The sequence below is a fragment of the Maniola jurtina genome, chromosome 14 (assembly GCF_905333055.1).
Source record: "Maniola jurtina chromosome 14, ilManJurt1.1, whole genome shotgun sequence".
In the NCBI taxonomy this organism is placed as follows: Eukaryota; Metazoa; Arthropoda; class Insecta; order Lepidoptera; family Nymphalidae; genus Maniola; species Maniola jurtina.
This window is the reverse complement of record NC_060042.1, coordinates 11,089,623-11,106,894: the sequence shown is the minus strand read 5'-3', so window position 1 is coordinate 11,106,894 and position 17,272 is coordinate 11,089,623. Positions and strand designations below refer to the sequence as shown.

Here is a 17,272-nt window from a genome sequence, read left to right as displayed (position 1 = left end):
CAAAGGTATTAAACCTTTTATTTTATGTAGTACTTACCTAGGTATATATTATAGTGAAAAAGGCGCGTAGCATAAAAAGAGGCGCACTATACGTGACCAATGACCTTGTTATCGCGATCTGAAACCTAACTCCAGGAGGTCTAAAGCGCCGGGCAAATCATGTCGCTTACGCGTTTCTCCGAAGTTTGTGGGGTTTGTTACTATGTTAGAAAATGAATATCGAAATTTGAAATGAAATCGTAACAGGCCTGATCTTCCGATTTTGTCGTGAGCTATTCAGTCGCTATTATTACTACCTACTTCTTGTATTGAAGGTATTAAAAATGTATTAATCTATTACTGTGTAGTTGGAAACTTATGACCATAGAACCAACTTCCTTATAAGACGTCCAAAGCACAATAACCGAGTGCAACAGTCGATTTACCACAACAGCCACTTCCCTGCACAAGCGATTAATCCATGTCAGAGGCAGTTTAACGCTAGAGGGATCGCTGCGACGCCATGCGGCCACCAGCCATTTTGTAAACAGAGGAAATTGATTAATATTCGTCTTAACGTCTGTTAGCGCATCGAATTTATGCATGTTAAATGAATACGGTATTGTCTTGGTGGTATACAATATACTTTTCATATAACTAACATCTCTAATACTAATACTAAAGCGCACAAGTTTTCTCTAAGAATGAGAAGGGTTAAGGACATAGACCGCCACGCTGGCCAAGCGCGGCGGTCTATGTCCTCAATTGCCAGACTTCACATACCTTTGAGAAAATTATGAACAACTCTGAGGCAGATTTTCTTACGATGTTTTTCTTAGCCGCGACGCAAGTGATGTTATATTTTTATTGCTTAAAATGCACATAACTCCGAAAAGTGAGGTCATACGCTTACCCGGGATCGAACCCCCGATCTTCCTAACAGGAGGCCGATCACCACTTCATAAAACAAGTATACTCCTATGAACAGCATATTAAAATTGAAACTTGAATATAGGTTGCACCCAACCACACCACCATCCATGCCGCATACCTACAAATAAAGAAAGATTTGCATTTTTTTTTGTAATGAAACTCATTCCTTCTAGGTTCTAATTTTGTGTTCGAGGAAAATCCCAAGGTTTTTAATAAGACACGCACTTCAACAACTAACTAACGAACATACATAACTAACTAACATTAGACTGAATGAAAATAAATCTAAAAATATTGAGGTATTTTTCCACACAGAAAATGTAGAGCGATAAATTTAAAAACTTTGCATCGAAATTAATGTAACTTTGCAAGTCGTAACAAAGAGTAATGTAACGTTTGTAAGAGTCATACAAATTAATTCAACAAATTATTTCGTAGTCATGCTTTGTTCAATATTTAAGTATTTCACAAAGATAGGTATATAATATGGCAATCATTATGGGTATGTGTATGTATTAGGAGTCATCATTGTTTTTAATAAGGCATGATTTTCGTCAAGTCCATCGTGCAATTCTAGTACAAAAGTGACGATATACCTACATAGTCAACGATAGAAACATAGTAACTTAGAAGAATCTATACCAGTTTTTACCTCTTTTAGTATACCGAAAAACCAAATTATTCTTTCGTTTCATTCACAAAGCAACAGCGTACCGAAACGCTTTGGTGGTATGGCTTCTAACCAGACTAGACCTGAGCCATGTGGCTTCTTTCTATCTAAACTAAAATTACAGGTCTAAATGTATTACTATGCCTTTCATAATGCTCTCTGCGGAAAAAGATATCACTAGATTTTGATCTGTCAATTTAGTTTAATTCAGAGAGGTCGGATGTAGAGACTAGAGGTGCGCATAACGGAATAAGCCACATTTTAAATTCGAAAATCGACCCAGCTGGGTATTGAATCTGGGAACTCCTACTTAAGACGTACCCAGCGCACATACCAGCCAAAAGTAGTTGTCTGGCTAATAACTTTGGAAAACAGGTTGGCTCGTTTATCGGTACTTAAATACAAGCACATCTTACCAGAATACCTATGTCCGATGCGATTTAAAGAAATGCAATGGGGAATAAAATAGCTGGCAACTAAAGGGGCCATAAAGAGGCCCCTCTCGATGCGCTGAAATAAAGTTAATTGCTCGTAAACTGCAGAATGTGTCCCGGCAGCCATCTTTAAAACTTGCGCCTGACGGCTTCACCAACCTGCACTCTTATTTTATTGGTCCCTGCTCAACTCCTTGCTGGCATCTGGTACAGACAGAAAGTTGGATATGGCGCTTGGTGAAACGGCACGTCTTGCTTCAAAGGTAGCTTGCACTAGTATGAACTCTATAATCGTGATTGCACTGTATAATAAAACGTAATCACTATATAGGTACGTACAAATACAAGCGCGTACTTAAACCACTCCTAGCAAAGGTTTTACATTTATTGATAGAGGAAAACTAATATATCTAAACACCAGTGACCTCACTAAGCTGAACTTCGTCTTATTAGTCTAATTTTGTAGGTTAGTGCTAGTCAAACCATCACATTAATATTAATTAAATAAAAAGCAAAATAATTCAAGTTAATTAATGAAAAAAGCTGAATAAAGCAATCTAATTTTATTTGTTTTTTTTTTCAATATAAATAAAAAGCGAAGGAATATCTATGGTGGCAAGATCCAAGTTAAGTTATGGTTGATTAATGTAAGTTCTAGGAAATATAACGAAATTGGAATTTAATCCTGCCAGTTCTGCTTAGGCGTCGGTGCCGGTGGGCGGCATCCATGACCTGTCCACTTGACAGTACAACACTAAATCCAATTACGTAATCTGTTTTGTAATTGATTACAATAATTTACACTTTATCAAGGCCGTCCAGAGTAATGGCTTTAGACGTGATTACTTTGCTAGATTCAAGTAAAGTACTAACTTTTAGCTGTAGCTGATGCTTTAACTTCGTCTTCTGGATTAAGATTTATAGAAATTCTGTGAGAGCCTCCTTGATTTTGTCGATTAAAATGGGTGGGGCTTTGTCTCATTTAAGATCTTTCCAGCGGTTGAGCCAAGAAAAGGCAACAGACAGACAATCACAACTTTTCATATGATTGAGTTCCCCGTTGACACTAGTTAAATTATATTTTAGGGCCAAGGTCTTGAGCTGGGAGTTAGTGGGTCAGAATTTTTCTTTAGGGACATAATATTATTATCTTTGTAACTTACTGCTGTTACTATGTTTAACTAGTGCATGACAGTGACCAACAATGATGTAGCCCAAGTGTGGGCATCTGGCAAATATGAGTATGAGAACACTTAAAGTAACATTGAAGTGGTCAGACAAAGTGATAGCGTCCAGAATCCAGATCACTTTGTTCCAATCTTAATCGAGCTATAGTTATACTGAGTTGGTAATGCAGACAATTTTGTTAAAATAACAGTATGTTTTGATGTATGTTTGTGTAGAGAGATCTTTATGAGAAAGCTCTCTTATCACTATTTTTAACTATCAAAATCATCGAACGAACACTTCAAATTCAAAAAGTTTATTTCATGTTGATAAGACTCTACCAATACCTTATGTAGGTAGGTACCTATCCACCTAACAATAATGCGGGAACTCCAAGAATTCGTATAGCCTATTCACTCTTTCATCATCATCATCTCACTACTGAAAGGGTTTATGCCATAGTCCACCAGGCTGGCCTAGTGCGAATTGGCAGACTTAACTTTGACAATATTATGGAGAATTCTCAGGCACGCAGGTTTCCTAATGATGTTTTACTTTATTAAAGTACTAATTGCATAAAACGCAGATAATCGTAACTCCAAAAACATACATACCCACATACATTCATACATAGACTGCTGAAATCATAACCCTTCCTTTCAGCTTTGCCGTAGTCGGGTAAAAAGTAAGAGGAGCGTGCCTGTATATACTTAGGTATGTAGTGTATTGTACCCCGGACCCTCTGAATGAGACACCGACGTCTTAACTACTCGACTATCCCCTCCCAATAGGTATTTACCAATCAGCAAAGCAGGTGAACGCTTTTTCCTATGCACCCTTCACTACACCCACGGCATGAAACCGGCGCCTAGCGGCCTGGGGTCGTGGGTGCCGCATTCCGCATGCAGCCGTTTGTCAAGCCACCGCCTGTCCACTCCGAAATGTGGACCTAATTTGATTGCTACAAGTGCATGTATTTTGAAATTCATACCTACTTAATAGAAGTGTATTGGACGCGTGCTCCATACAAGCTGAGTTTGATTTAGATTTGAATATTTTGCAATCAAACTCAGTGAAATTTTGTAGGCACATCACAACCTCAATCTAATAACTAACTACCTAAGAGGTAACTAGCCACGGACGAAGCCTCGCGCCAAACTACAGACAAATTGTGAATTTCCAAATTTACTCTGCCGGGAATCGAACCCGAAACTTCCCACGACGCCAGAGACGTCATCTTTTATGCATCTTTGACATAATAATCATAATCATATTCTTTATTTGCTGAATACAGGTAAAAAAAGTTGTACAAAGAGCATACAATGAGTCCAATATGTTCAACCATTTCTGGCATGCAAATATAGTAATTATGTTAATATTATGTTGTTTTATTTAAGTAGGTACTAAGCATAGGTAGTTGGTGATTCTGTACGCAAAAATCTTTAAAAATCTTTCTAGCAAACTGGATATATTAAAAGATGAGGCGCTATAAACATACACATAGATACCTAAACATTCAGATACTGCAAGGATAATAAGAGATGTTATTTACGTAATATCCAATATAATATTAACAAGTTATTATGCAAGCGATAATGATACTTTAGCGGTATTAATTTAAGGACTAGTCAAGTATTCACTATACTGGTTTAATTTGCAAGCAACAAAGATATGGAAAATATAAGATTACACTATTATTTTGAATAGAAGTTTAACAATTAAGTATCATGATCAACCCATTTCCGCCCCACTACTGAGTACGGGTCTCCTCTCAGAATGAGAAGGGTTTAGGCCATAGTCTGCCACGCTGGCCCAATGCGGATGCGGATTGGCAGACTTCACACACCTTTGAGAACATGGAGAACTCTCAGGCATGCAGGTTTCCTCACGATGTTTTCCTTCACCGTTAAAGCCACCTTTCAAACAAAAAAAAAACGAAATTAAAATCGGTCCATTAGTTTAGGAGTTACGATGCCACAGACAGATACACACGTCAAACTTATAACAACCCTTTTTTTTGGGTCGGGGGTCAAAAAAATGAACGGCATTATGCACCAACCGAATATATCAATGGTCCAACATGGATGGCGCCTGCAAACCGCTCTCACGGAATAACACCCACGCTCAGAGTTCGGACCAAAGTCTAGAAATATGGTTATTAACTAGCCGGCCCGATGATGAATAATTTAGACATACTGCATAATGAGAACTATAAACTACGCTATATATCTTCATTGTTGGAAGTCGGTAGTAAATTCTACATAAATATCACCGAAATAGGTGTGTATTGCTCGAATTGTTCGAATAAAACTGTCAAGGGCTGACATTATAATAATGAGAACTGAGAATTAATTTAGGTAAACTATTGAAGGAACCTTCAGTTTGATCCTGAAATCGATATACGTCAAATATTAGGCTAGAGCTAGGCGCACAGTTCGCAGTTCTCTCTGCTAAGGGGTGACGTGAAATCTAGGATACCTAGACATTTCATAGCCTACCGAGCGTCAAATGTAGGTAACATTTGACGCCTACCAATATAGGCGAAGCCTAACTATCGTGATCTGTGGCATTACCTATACTGTAAGCAAAGAAAAGTAACTTTTTCGTGAAAAGTAGCTCATACCATATCTAGCTATTATGACGTAGAAATTCGCTAAGAAAGGAATATTCAATCCCTAAGGGGCTAAAATAGGGCCTAGAAATTTGAGTAGTTCGCGCGGAAGAAATCGTGGACATAAGCTAGTTCATAATATGAGCCAAATTAAACTCGTATCTCGTTGATATTTAAAACCACATTCAGCTTCCACTGCCCTGGCTCTCTCTCATACATTATTTTCGTGTTAATTTTTTTGTTACCACCGTAGTTAATATGGAACTAGTTTTCTTATCTCATTAACGAGGATGCTGTGTCCTGGGATCTGTTATCTAGATCCTCTCTCAAACCCAAGAGGCGGGTTTGGCGGAAGGATAAAAACTTGTACAAAAACCGGAAACATTTTACCGATGGAAGCATCGTTTGTATTTTTGACGATTTCTTGGTTGCTACAGGAGTTTATACGTCTATAGTATAGGTAAAGATTTACAGTCTTATTCATAAAAATTTATAGAAGCTTTATTAGCTTGTTATAAGCAAAGTTCTCAAAAACATCTTTCATAAACGTTCAATAGTGCTATAATGCTCTTAAAGTATTCAATAGCGGCTCCATAACTTATAACAGGCTCAACCCTACTATAAACCCTTAATAAAGAACAACATGGCCGCCGTCTTGTCTTCAGATGACAGCTGATAATTTGATTGAAGTGTAGTTAATAATTATTTTCGTTGATGCTAGTGTCATTGCATTGTAGTTTGTAATTATTTGTACGTAATTTATTATTATCATATCAAAGTATCATAATGCAAGCTCTGCAAGCTATAGCCGCCATCGAGAATGTCGAAAACCCTACACGTCGCCGTCGTCAGAAGGTGTACCAGAAGAGATTTGACCCGTTTTCTTTGCCGGATATCGAGTTTAAACGGCGATACCGCTTCAGTAAAGATACCGCAAGGTTTATTATTAATCTCGTCAGGCAAGATTTGCAACTCGATTCAAGAGGCTGTGGTACTTCACCAGAGTTGCAAGTTTTAACTGCTATAAGATGCTGGGGACGTCGTGAAGTAAGTTCCTACTTAATTTCGAAGTTTCTATTCATGTACTTAATTATTCCTTTTATATGTGATTTCTTCTAACATGTACTTTTTGTCTAGGTTCAAGAAGATGGGGGAGATTTACATGGGTTGTCTCAACCAACTGTAAGCCGCATTTGTGCCAGAGTAGCTCGCGCGATAGCTCGGCACTCAGCGACTTATATTAAAATGCCTCAGACTCTGATAGAACAACAAACAGTAATCAGAGAATTTCAAGAAATCAGGAATTTTCCTTCTGTACTGGGCTGCATTGACTGTACTCATATTAAAATAAAGAAATATGGCGGTGATGCAGCTCAGTACTACATAAATAGAAAGGGATTTTATTCGATGAATGTCCAGGTACTGTACCTAATACATACTTTTACCTAATAAGTACATGTACAGCAACAAAACCTATAGCATCTCCGTGCTGGACAGACAGGCAGCATTAAGACTCCATGGCCCTAGGTCCTTTACTTTTTTTGTATTAATTGTTTTTTATTTTAAATGCAGACATATTTTTTCAGGTAACTTGTGATGCTAAACTACGCATCAGAGATATTGTTGCCAGATGGCGTGGTAGTACCCACGACTCCCGCATCTTTAATGAGTCCACCCTTAAAGAGCGCTTCGAGCGCGGAGACTTTAAGGGGCGACTCTTAGGAGATTCGGGGTACCGCCTGGAAAGATATCTATTCACGCCCATTCTGAGACCTCAAAATGCACGTGAAGAAAATTACAATCGTGCTCAAATTGCTACACGGAACTGTGTAGAACGTTGCTTTGGCGTGTGGAAGCAACGGTTCCAAAGTTTGTTGTATGGAGTCACTGTTCACATGCACAATGTAAAACCTACAATTGTGGCTCTTGCAGTTTTGCATAATATTGCAATAGACCAACAGGACCCTGTTCCAGGTAATTTTTAGTTTAGCATAATTTTTCATCAACATTTATTTGTTAAGCAATATTTTTAACAATTATTACTTTATTTCAGAAAATGATGGTAATGTCCATATTGTTCAGGAGGATGACTCTGCAGCACATTCGAATGAGGCTGGAAGAGGAAGAATGGGAAATAGTGCTTTTCTGCGTGCGTTTATTGACCAACATTTTAGCTAGTAAATTAATTAAAAAATATGTTATTTTAAAGCATTTTATTTATTTTTTTCATAATATTCAATTTTTTTTTTAATCAAAATTTCTTCTAAATCTAAATTTCGAGCTATCCTTTTCTCATTATCCATTTGAGCTCTGTGGAGCTCCCTCCTGCAATCGATTTCCACGCTTGCGATGGCATTTGCAGCAGCAGATGTCTGTAATATACAAAATATTATAGGTATTTACTTATACTTACTACTAGAGGATGCCCGCGACTTCGTCCGCTTGATTTAGGTTTTTAATGATCCCGTGGGAACTGTTTGATTTTCCAGGATAAAAGTAGCCTATGTCCGTCCCCGGGATATAAGCTGACCCTGTACCAAATTTCGTCAGAATCGGTTCAACTGTTGGGCCATGAAAAGGTAACAGATAGACAGACACACTTTCGCATTTATAAAATTACTAGCTGATGCCCGCGACTTCGTTCGCGTGGATGTAGGTTTTTTAAAATTCCCGTGGGAACTCTTTGATTTTCCGGGATAAAAAGTAGCCTATGTGCTAATCCAGGGTATAATCTATCTCCATTCTAAATTTCAGTCCAATCCGTCCAGTAGTTTTTGCGTGAAGGAGTAACAAACATACACACACACACATACAAACTTTCTGCTTTATAATATTAAGTGTGATATATAGTATGGATGGATTTGTACATTAACAAAAAAAAATGTGTGCTTTGAAGTCAAAAGATGTTTTATGTTCAAATTCCCCATCAATTTTAGGTCTAGATGGATATAAAAGCACTATTTCTGAAACATTTCAAATTCAAAGGCTGCTGCCACTACCTTGATGCTTTTGAATATTTGTTTTACCTTGTTCTCATTTTCTTTTTTTTTATTCTTCTTTTTTCTTATTAAACGATTGGTGCAGTGCAGACTCAACCTAGAATAATAATTATTACTTATTAAAATCAACTCATTGGCATAGGAAAGACTTACATATTCAAATTTTTATCAAATACAAATTAATGAATACATGATAAAACCATCCTCATAGTATGTAATTTAATTACTGTAGTTGAGGTTTGGTTATTTATTGTTCTAATGTAATATAATTATTTTTATGAGTGCTCAGTGGTAAAAAGGCTATGAAGTACTAACCAGTTGCCAAGTTTAGGGGATGGAAAAAGGAAGAAACCGGTTGCCAAGGAAAAAATTGTGGAAAAAGCTGCACCTGCAGCGTAGAATTTTTGGTGAAGTTGATTAACCTGTAGGTACTTGGGCAGCATTCAATATTTACCTTGTTCTCATTTCCTTCTTTTTTCCGCTGGTCATTCTCATTAGTTATAGGTAGGATCTGAAGCAATAAAAGTGTGTTAGGTGAAGTTGATGAACCTGTAGGTACTTGTGCAGCATTTGATATGAGGTCATTATGACCTTGTTCTCATTTTCTTGATTTATTTTGCTCATCTCATGATTAGTAGGAGGAGTAGTATGAGGTAGGACCTGAAGCAATAAAAGTGTTATTAAATTGGGATGACTATCAAAATTCATTGATCAACCCATGTTGTTAAATATTAATTTACCTCTTCTGTAATTCCATCCTCCTGATGTACCTCTAAGATGATTTCATCTGGTGACAGCCCTCCAACCTTGACCTGAAATTATATATTACTCATATATATGGATAAAGTACTGTGATAGCCTGTGATAGTGGTTAGGACGTCCACCTCCTAATCAGAGTCAGGGGTTCAATCACAGACACACACCTAACTTTTCAGAGTTATGTGCATTTTAAATAATTAAATATCACTTGACATCATGAGGAAACCTGCATGCTTGAGAGTTCTCCATAATGTCCTCAAAGATGTGTGAAGTCTGCCATTGTGCACTTGGCCAACGTGGTAGTCTATGGCCAAACCCTGAGAGGAGTGAGTCAGCGATGGGTTGATTATGATGATGATGATATATGGATGTGAGAGTACAGACTGAAACACTAGAAAACTATTTGATAACAAATAATATCCTAATTAAGTTGTATTAAGTACATGAACTAGCAACTAAGACATAATAATAAAGATGTATAATATCTCTCACAACAACGAGACTTATAAGTTACTTCATTAACATGAAAAGACCCTTGTCACCAATGTTCGGATCATAAACCTACACAATATATTGTAAAACATTCACCTGATTGATTTGATCAGAATCAAATTCATTTGTGTCGATCACAAATTCATTGGGAAGCCATGCACTGATGTCTTCACTCTTTAGAGGGTCCAACTGTGGCGGTGGGCCGCCACCTGTAGCAATGATTTGCTTCCGCTCTAATGATTTTAATCGTTTTTCGTGCATCTTAATGATGCCCCATTGTGATTTTAGCTGTGGAAGGATACGTTTGCTCCCCTTACACATACTGTTAAAACTGTGAACAATAATATTATGACATGTAATGTTTATTTACAAGTATAATGCATTGTATTGATTTTAACAACACCATAATTAGATACCTATTTAACAAATCTGCCCACGCTGCCTGCTTTTTGGAATTAGTGTTAGTGTCCGTGTTTTTGTTTTCAATCACAGCCACCCTCTCCCTGACCAACTCCATTAATAAATACTACGGAAAGAAATAAACACGTAAATATATATAAAAAAAGGAAGTACACCGAATACACACTTGTGTAGATTGTAGAGAACTGCTGTAGGTACTAACCTTGTCTTCACTTAACCAATTCTCACTTCTTTCTCGCTTTTTAGCCACTTTTCTTCCTGTTTCCATTTTTAATTAAGTTATAAACAAAACTCCGAACGATAATATCCAAATGATCCAACCTATCCTCCTGACAGTTGACACTTTTGACGTATACAAATGTCACACATGCGTCACTTTTTGTCACAGAGCCCAGCATGAGCCCAGTATTTTTGGCATTTTGTCTATGAATTCATCAGAACGACAACATAATAAAGCGAAACTAGCCTATAGCGAGAATTTAGCTGTGAGAGGTTTATTGAACCTTTATGAAAAAAGAAAGTTATGAAACGTTTAATAGGCCTAATGAGTATTTTAGCTAATGAACGATTTAAACCTATAATAAGGGATTTTTATGAATAAGACTGTTAGAGAATATCTACTTTCTTAAAAATAAAAATATACAGGATATAACTCACACAAACACAGTGTATAACTCATAGGGCCACAATATTGCAAACATAATCCACCATGAATGTCAGATATCTAAATCAAGAAACAAAAACGCCCGAGTATCAAACCCTGCCGGTGCCCGGAGCTGCGCGTACGCATACATTATTCAGGCGACGCGGACGCAAGCCCCCTATAGCCGTATAATTACGCGTTGAATATATTACGGCACTCCAAACCTCGCCTTTTATAAATCACCCGTCATAAATATCCTAGAGTACATAATTGTGAGACAATCGTTCAAGACACTTGACATCTTTAACTGTCAGAGTGTGAAAGGAGAAAATAGCATCACTTTGTCCGTCTTGGAGTTAGAGACCTACAAATATCAGATGCTTATCCTATCTTGGAAGATAATAATGACAAAGTTATAATGAAGATAGTTAAAGTTTGTATTAGCGTTTTAAAAATTAATACCTAGTTAAATAGCAACATTTAAGGTTATCAAACGAAATTCTGACAGCATAACATGTAATTACTTAATTCACAAAGTGAAAATTAAAAATTTATAACACCCCCGATAAGTGAAGGTTACAGTAACTAAAAAAGAGCTGATAACTTTCAAACGGCTGAACCGATTTTCTTGGATTATAGCGAAGAACACTCTCGATCAAGCCAAGGTGTCTTGATCGAGTGTTCTTCAAACAAAAAAAAAACTGAATTAAAATCGGTCATTAGTTTAAGAGCTCGATGCCACAGACAGATACACAGATACACACGTCAAACTTATAAAACCCCTATACTTTTTACTTTTTATAGGTAAATTGACGTAAAATTATACAGCCTAAAATATGTTTACCGCATCAGAGATACCACTCCGTTGCCATCTTTCAAAAAGATTTCATCAAATTCATAACAATATAATTACAAGTGTAAATTAAAAATTTATAACACCCCCGACGATCCAAAGTATTTGAGTTTTCCAAAACATCATTTTCAAATAAATAATTATGTATTTAGCCAACGTCCATCTTGACAGCTTGACATTTGTCTATTGACATAATATTATGAACCTAACGGTTATCTAACCTTCTTTTCTACAAGAAAACTAGAAAAGTAACTCATAACTCTTAAACGGCTGAACCAATTTTTTTAGATTATAGCTAAGAACACTCTCGATCAAGCCACCTTTCAAACAAAAAAAAACTAAATTAAAATCGGTTCATTCGTTTAGGCGCTACGATCCCACAGACAGATACACAGATACACAGATACACAGACACACAGATACACACGTCAAACTTATAACACCCCTCTTTTTGGGTCGGGGGTTAAAAACAGTTTCAATAGTCGGCGCTGTAGCAAAAATAAACGTAGATAAATAAATAGTAGAAATACTATATACTTCTAGTTGTGAAAAACTTGACATCAATAAGGGACATTGAGTGCGGTGATGATGTATTTGAAAAAAAAACCATCATGGTCTTGAGAATGACCCACATATTTTGTATGGACTTGCATCCAATCCCATTGTGTCAATCACTTACCAGAACTAAAATAATATGGTAGAGTGCTTTGTATTGAGAACTCAGACAGTCGCAGACACACTTGACATCTTTTACCAGTGAATGTGAACTGTGTGAGAATCGTTTGAACTCTCGAACCAATCTATCAATTGTTGTGATAAAGTAGATTTCTATTTACAATAAATAACCTCATTCACTAGATGATGCCAGCATCTTCATACGCGTGGGTTTCGGTTTTTTAAAACCCCGTGGGAAGTTGGGAACTTTATTTTTTGGATTAAAAGTATCCTGTAGGATTTGTAGGATGCAAGCTATCCCTGTACCAAATAAATGATGCGCAGATGATGTTTTTATAAATCTTGTGGGAACTCTTTGATTTTCTGGGATAAATAGTAACAAGTCCGTCCCCAAAATGCAGTTATCTCAATTACAATTTTATTATGTCTGTGTCAAAATTTCCACAAAAAAAGGTTTTACACAGATAGCCAAACAGACAGATAGACTGATACGTATTCGCATTTATTATATTAACTAGCTATGAATATAGCTGTAATTGTAGATGGTGAAATCATAATAGTAGACGTCATCTAGGAAGAACTCATTGACGTAATATTTTATTATGGTATTAAAAGTTACGTTATTGCTGATTTAGGATTAACTTTATTTTATATATCCTGCACTTAACAGCATCAATGTTTATTGCTAGTATTCATCATTGATTATACTTAAGGCCGATTCACACCAATTGCGTACACGTGACACGTGTGTAGTGACGCGCGTAAACCCTAACACACCGAATTACCCATACGTCCACGCTTTACGCAAGCGGTATGTTTCATACAGTTCCATACATTACAACGCAATGGTACACGCTACGTCTACGCTTACGCAATGCTTACGCAGCCTGTGTGAACGAGCTATTACACGATATATACGTGGTGGACTATGGCCTAAAGTATAAACCATTTTCATTCTAAGCGGAGACCCGCACTCAGTAGTGAGCCGGCACGACGATGGGTTGATTATGATGATGATGAATCATACTCGTAAACAAGATGGCAGCTCCAAACATATAATTATTATAACACCAGTTAATACACAAACATCTGTGTAAGATCCGCCTAAGTAATCAGATGCTCATTATGGGCACAATAACCACGAGATAATCCAAGCAGCAGTCTCTGAGTACATGACAATACCACGTACCCAGCGCGATCCGTGTAAAAGTATAATCCTTGGAGATTAGCGGTCGACAAAGCTCAAGGGGTTACGCTATTTGAGTGTGGGAAACGGAGCAATGTTAGCGACCGTTTATATTTGATCTTGACGATAAAATTCCATCAATACTAATATTACAAATGCGAAAGTGTGTCCTGTCAGTCCACTAGCTTTTCACGGTCCGTGATTTTGTCAAAATTATGTACTTAGAAAGCTTGTATCCCAGGAAGGCCATAGACTACTTTTTGTCACGAAAAATCAAAGAGTCAATACAGATTTTTTTTTAACGAATCCACGCAAAAGAAATCGCGGGCATCATTTATTTGGTACGGAGAAAACATGCATTCTGGAGACTGATATAGGCCTCTATTTTCACGAGAAAAGTTCCCATGGGATTTTTAAAAACCCGAAACTTACGTGGATGAAGTCGCAGACATCATCTATTTAAAAAAAATATTGTGTTATAAAATAGATTTATATGATTTATTTAGTCTTCAGACAAATCTAGCGGAATTTCACTATACATAATAGATCACATATTAAAGTTTTACGAAAGCGCCATATCAACACGGATATTCAATTTAACATTTAATTAGTAATGTCTAAATGCCATAAGAGTTAACATTTAACTAATTGTGATAACCTCTGACCTCTTTTAAATGTAACAAACAAAGGCGCCACTGGATTGAGGAAATGTGGGCTAATTATATCTATCTATTTGAGAAGTAGTGAAATTTTATTGCATGTTGTAGAGATTAAGATTCAACACGCCCTGGTACTCGTATATATAAATCAATACAGTGCCTGACTGACTGACATATTGGCTTGTTTGTATGCTAATGTTTTTTCTTTTAATATTATCGTCGTGACAATATGTAAACGTACTTGGTTTATTGATATAACTTAATTTTAATGAGAGTTAAAGTCATTATTGAGAATAATGATATGTGAATGAATGTGAAAGCTTTATGAAGATTAATGCGGTACCTATGGTATGCTATTGTCTGGATGGAGTAGGTTTCACTTACTTAATTTTTGAAGAATGCTACTATACATAGTAACGTAGAAACTATGAGTTTTAAATTGTAATAGGAGATTGAATGTCTGTTGTTTTTATCCCTGTATTATTTGGTATCAGTTTTGTCAAACATGTGTTTCACATAATATAATTCATATACTGTGTTTAACAGGGCTCTCTCCGTCACTCGTTTCATACAATCGTAGTTCCAATTTCATATGAATATTAAGCAACCAAAGTCCATGAAATTTTGTAGACATATTCTAGAAACTAATATCTGTGTCTGTGGTGTTTTAGATTTTTCCAAAAATATGTAGTTTTAAAATTACAGTGGCTCAAAGATTTGTATGAAAATTTTTAAACAAACATCTATGATTATAGGCTCTCTTAAACAAACATCTATGATTATAGACACTTCTTCCTAATTAAAATTAGTGAAAGCAGTATTAATCTCTTTTGTATATTCTAATGTATGTATTAAATATTACTGCCTTCAATAACATTCTCAATATTAGCTTCATCTATTATTCTACCATCTTTCAGATGTGTATTTTAAGTTTCATTTAACAAATTCCAACAACCACGATGTTTGAATAATAACATTATTATTATGTTCCAGTTTCGAGTTTACCCGCCTCTCAGTTCCCGGAAAGCATTGAATACTGAAAACAGAATCTAAAATGCTTTCATATCCATATTCAGAGAGAAAAAGAAATGAATGGATCACGACATCCTTTATTCTGTTTAGAAAACAGAAATCTTTAAATGCAGCGTGCTTATAAAAGGCAAAGGACAATTTCTAAGCTTTGCACCAGGCAATTTGTTTAGCGATGTTGTTCTGTGAAATGAATGGAGCTGCAGACAGCTAGACATGTCGACGTCAGTGTGCTTCCTAGTATGGACCTAACCTTAGGACCTGGATGAAGATAATTATCCCGTCAGAAAAGAAAGCCTGATTATCATATTAAAGGGCGATCGTAATACCAAGAGACGAGCTGCAAGAGGCGCAACATGCAACGCAATTAAAAAAAAAATTAAAACGCATGCCTTCAGCTAGCTATAACAGTCGTCCGCATCAGGAGCATTGAACAAATGCTGATGTTGCATACTGCTGCTCTCACATATCTACAACATTTTCAATTACTAAAAAATTTGAACGACATTCCAACTTCTAAGTGTATATGATCCAACTCCTTGTGGAAATGATGTCCTAAATTTCTTTACGTTGATGATTTGCACATTATAAAGCGTGTTAAATGATAAAGCATAACAGACTAATAAGTTAATAACGTACCTAAGGCAAGAAAGGCATTTGAACAAATCCAGTTCTTGCTGGTTCAAAGTAGAAGGTTTTTCAGCTTTTTACATGCAGATAAGATGTGTCAAGCTTCCATTGTGAATTTAAACTATTTGTATTAGTCCTAAAACCCAGACCACCCACCTGTGCGGAACAACGGATCCAATTCATGTCTGAATAACATCTGAATAACAATAATACGGGCATGCATCTAGTTAAGTGGACGTATGATATGATTAGTCTCGAGTGTCTAGGATGCTTGTGTGTTATTGTCTTAATAGAATACTGAAGTACTAAGGCTAGGTTTACACTACAAGTTAATTCCCAGTATAGCCCAGGATTGGTAAAATAATATATTTTCTTTTGAAAAAAAAAGCAGTGTAGCCATCTTTGGTACTAGATCCATTACTTAGGTACATTTTTTGATATTTCAGTGCTTAAATTTTGACTTCAACACCTAATGTAAAGCAGAAGATTCTATCAAATACGTTTATTTTTAGTTAGACTGAGGATACATGGCATTTATTTTAAATTTGCCGCAATTTTTTGTGGCATAAACCGCAGTTTTATTTCATTTTTATCCCCCGACCCAAAAAGAGGGGTGTCATAAATTTGACGTGTGTATCTGTGTGTCTGTGTATCTGTGTATCTGTCTGTGGCATCGTAGCGCCTAAACGAATGAACCGATTTTAATTTACTTTTTTTTGTTTGAAAGGTGGCTTGATCGAGAGTGTTCTTAGCTATAATCCAAAAAAATTGGTTCAGCCGTTTAAGAGTTATCAGCTCTTTTCTAGTTTTCTTGTAGAAAAGAAGGTTAGATAACCGTTAGGTTCATAATATTATGTCAATTGACAAATGTCAAGCTGTCAAGATGGACGTTGCCTAAATACATAATTATTTATTTGAAAATGATGTTTTGGAAAACTCAGATACTTTAGATCGTAGGCGCGGAATAGTCCAAGAAAATCAGTTCAGCCGTTTGAAAGTTATCAGGTGTTTTCGGTCTTTTCTAGTTACCTGTAACCTTCACTTGTCGGGGGTGTTATAAATTTTAATTTACACTTGTTAAGGTTCAATTTCAATACTAGGCGTGTTTGATTGTTGTCTTCCTTTCACCTTTT

General features: G+C 36.3%; 3 protein-coding genes across 9 annotated transcripts in view; 1 reads left to right on the top strand and 2 right to left on the bottom strand.

Annotated features, from left to right (window-relative positions):
* The window catches only part of LOC123872110 (caskin-1), a 171,593-nt gene that overhangs the window by 79,833 nt on the left and 74,488 nt on the right, over positions 1–17,272 (bottom strand). The gene's annotated exons all lie outside the window — the stretch shown is intronic.
* On the top strand, positions 6,291–7,981 carry LOC123872125 (putative nuclease HARBI1). Its single transcript, XM_045916275.1, has 4 exons — positions 6,291–6,841; positions 6,932–7,213; positions 7,381–7,768; positions 7,848–7,981. Exons 1-4 carry the CDS (start codon positions 6,581–6,583, stop codon positions 7,970–7,972), a joined length of 1,056 nt encoding a protein of 351 aa, XP_045772231.1. The 5' UTR covers positions 6,291–6,580; the 3' UTR covers positions 7,973–7,981.
* LOC123872133 lies at positions 8,008–10,934 on the bottom strand. 3 transcript variants are annotated; one of them, XM_045916288.1, is made up of 6 exons: positions 10,667–10,816; positions 10,461–10,570; positions 10,141–10,375; positions 9,534–9,605; positions 9,385–9,453; positions 8,008–8,166 (listed from the first exon to the last, which is right to left on the bottom strand). In XM_045916288.1, the coding sequence occupies exons 1-6, from the start codon at positions 10,730–10,732 to the stop codon at positions 8,008–8,010; spliced, it is 711 nt and encodes a 236-aa protein (XP_045772244.1). In that variant the 5' UTR covers positions 10,733–10,816. The 3 variants fall into 3 exon arrangements, with proteins under 3 accessions (XP_045772244.1, XP_045772245.1, XP_045772243.1); XM_045916289.1 differs by lacking the exon at positions 8,008–8,166 and adding an exon at positions 8,876–8,890 and having other exon boundaries at positions 9,248–9,453; positions 10,667–10,934; XM_045916287.1 differs by lacking the exon at positions 8,008–8,166 and adding an exon at positions 8,913–9,304 and having other exon boundaries at positions 10,667–10,934.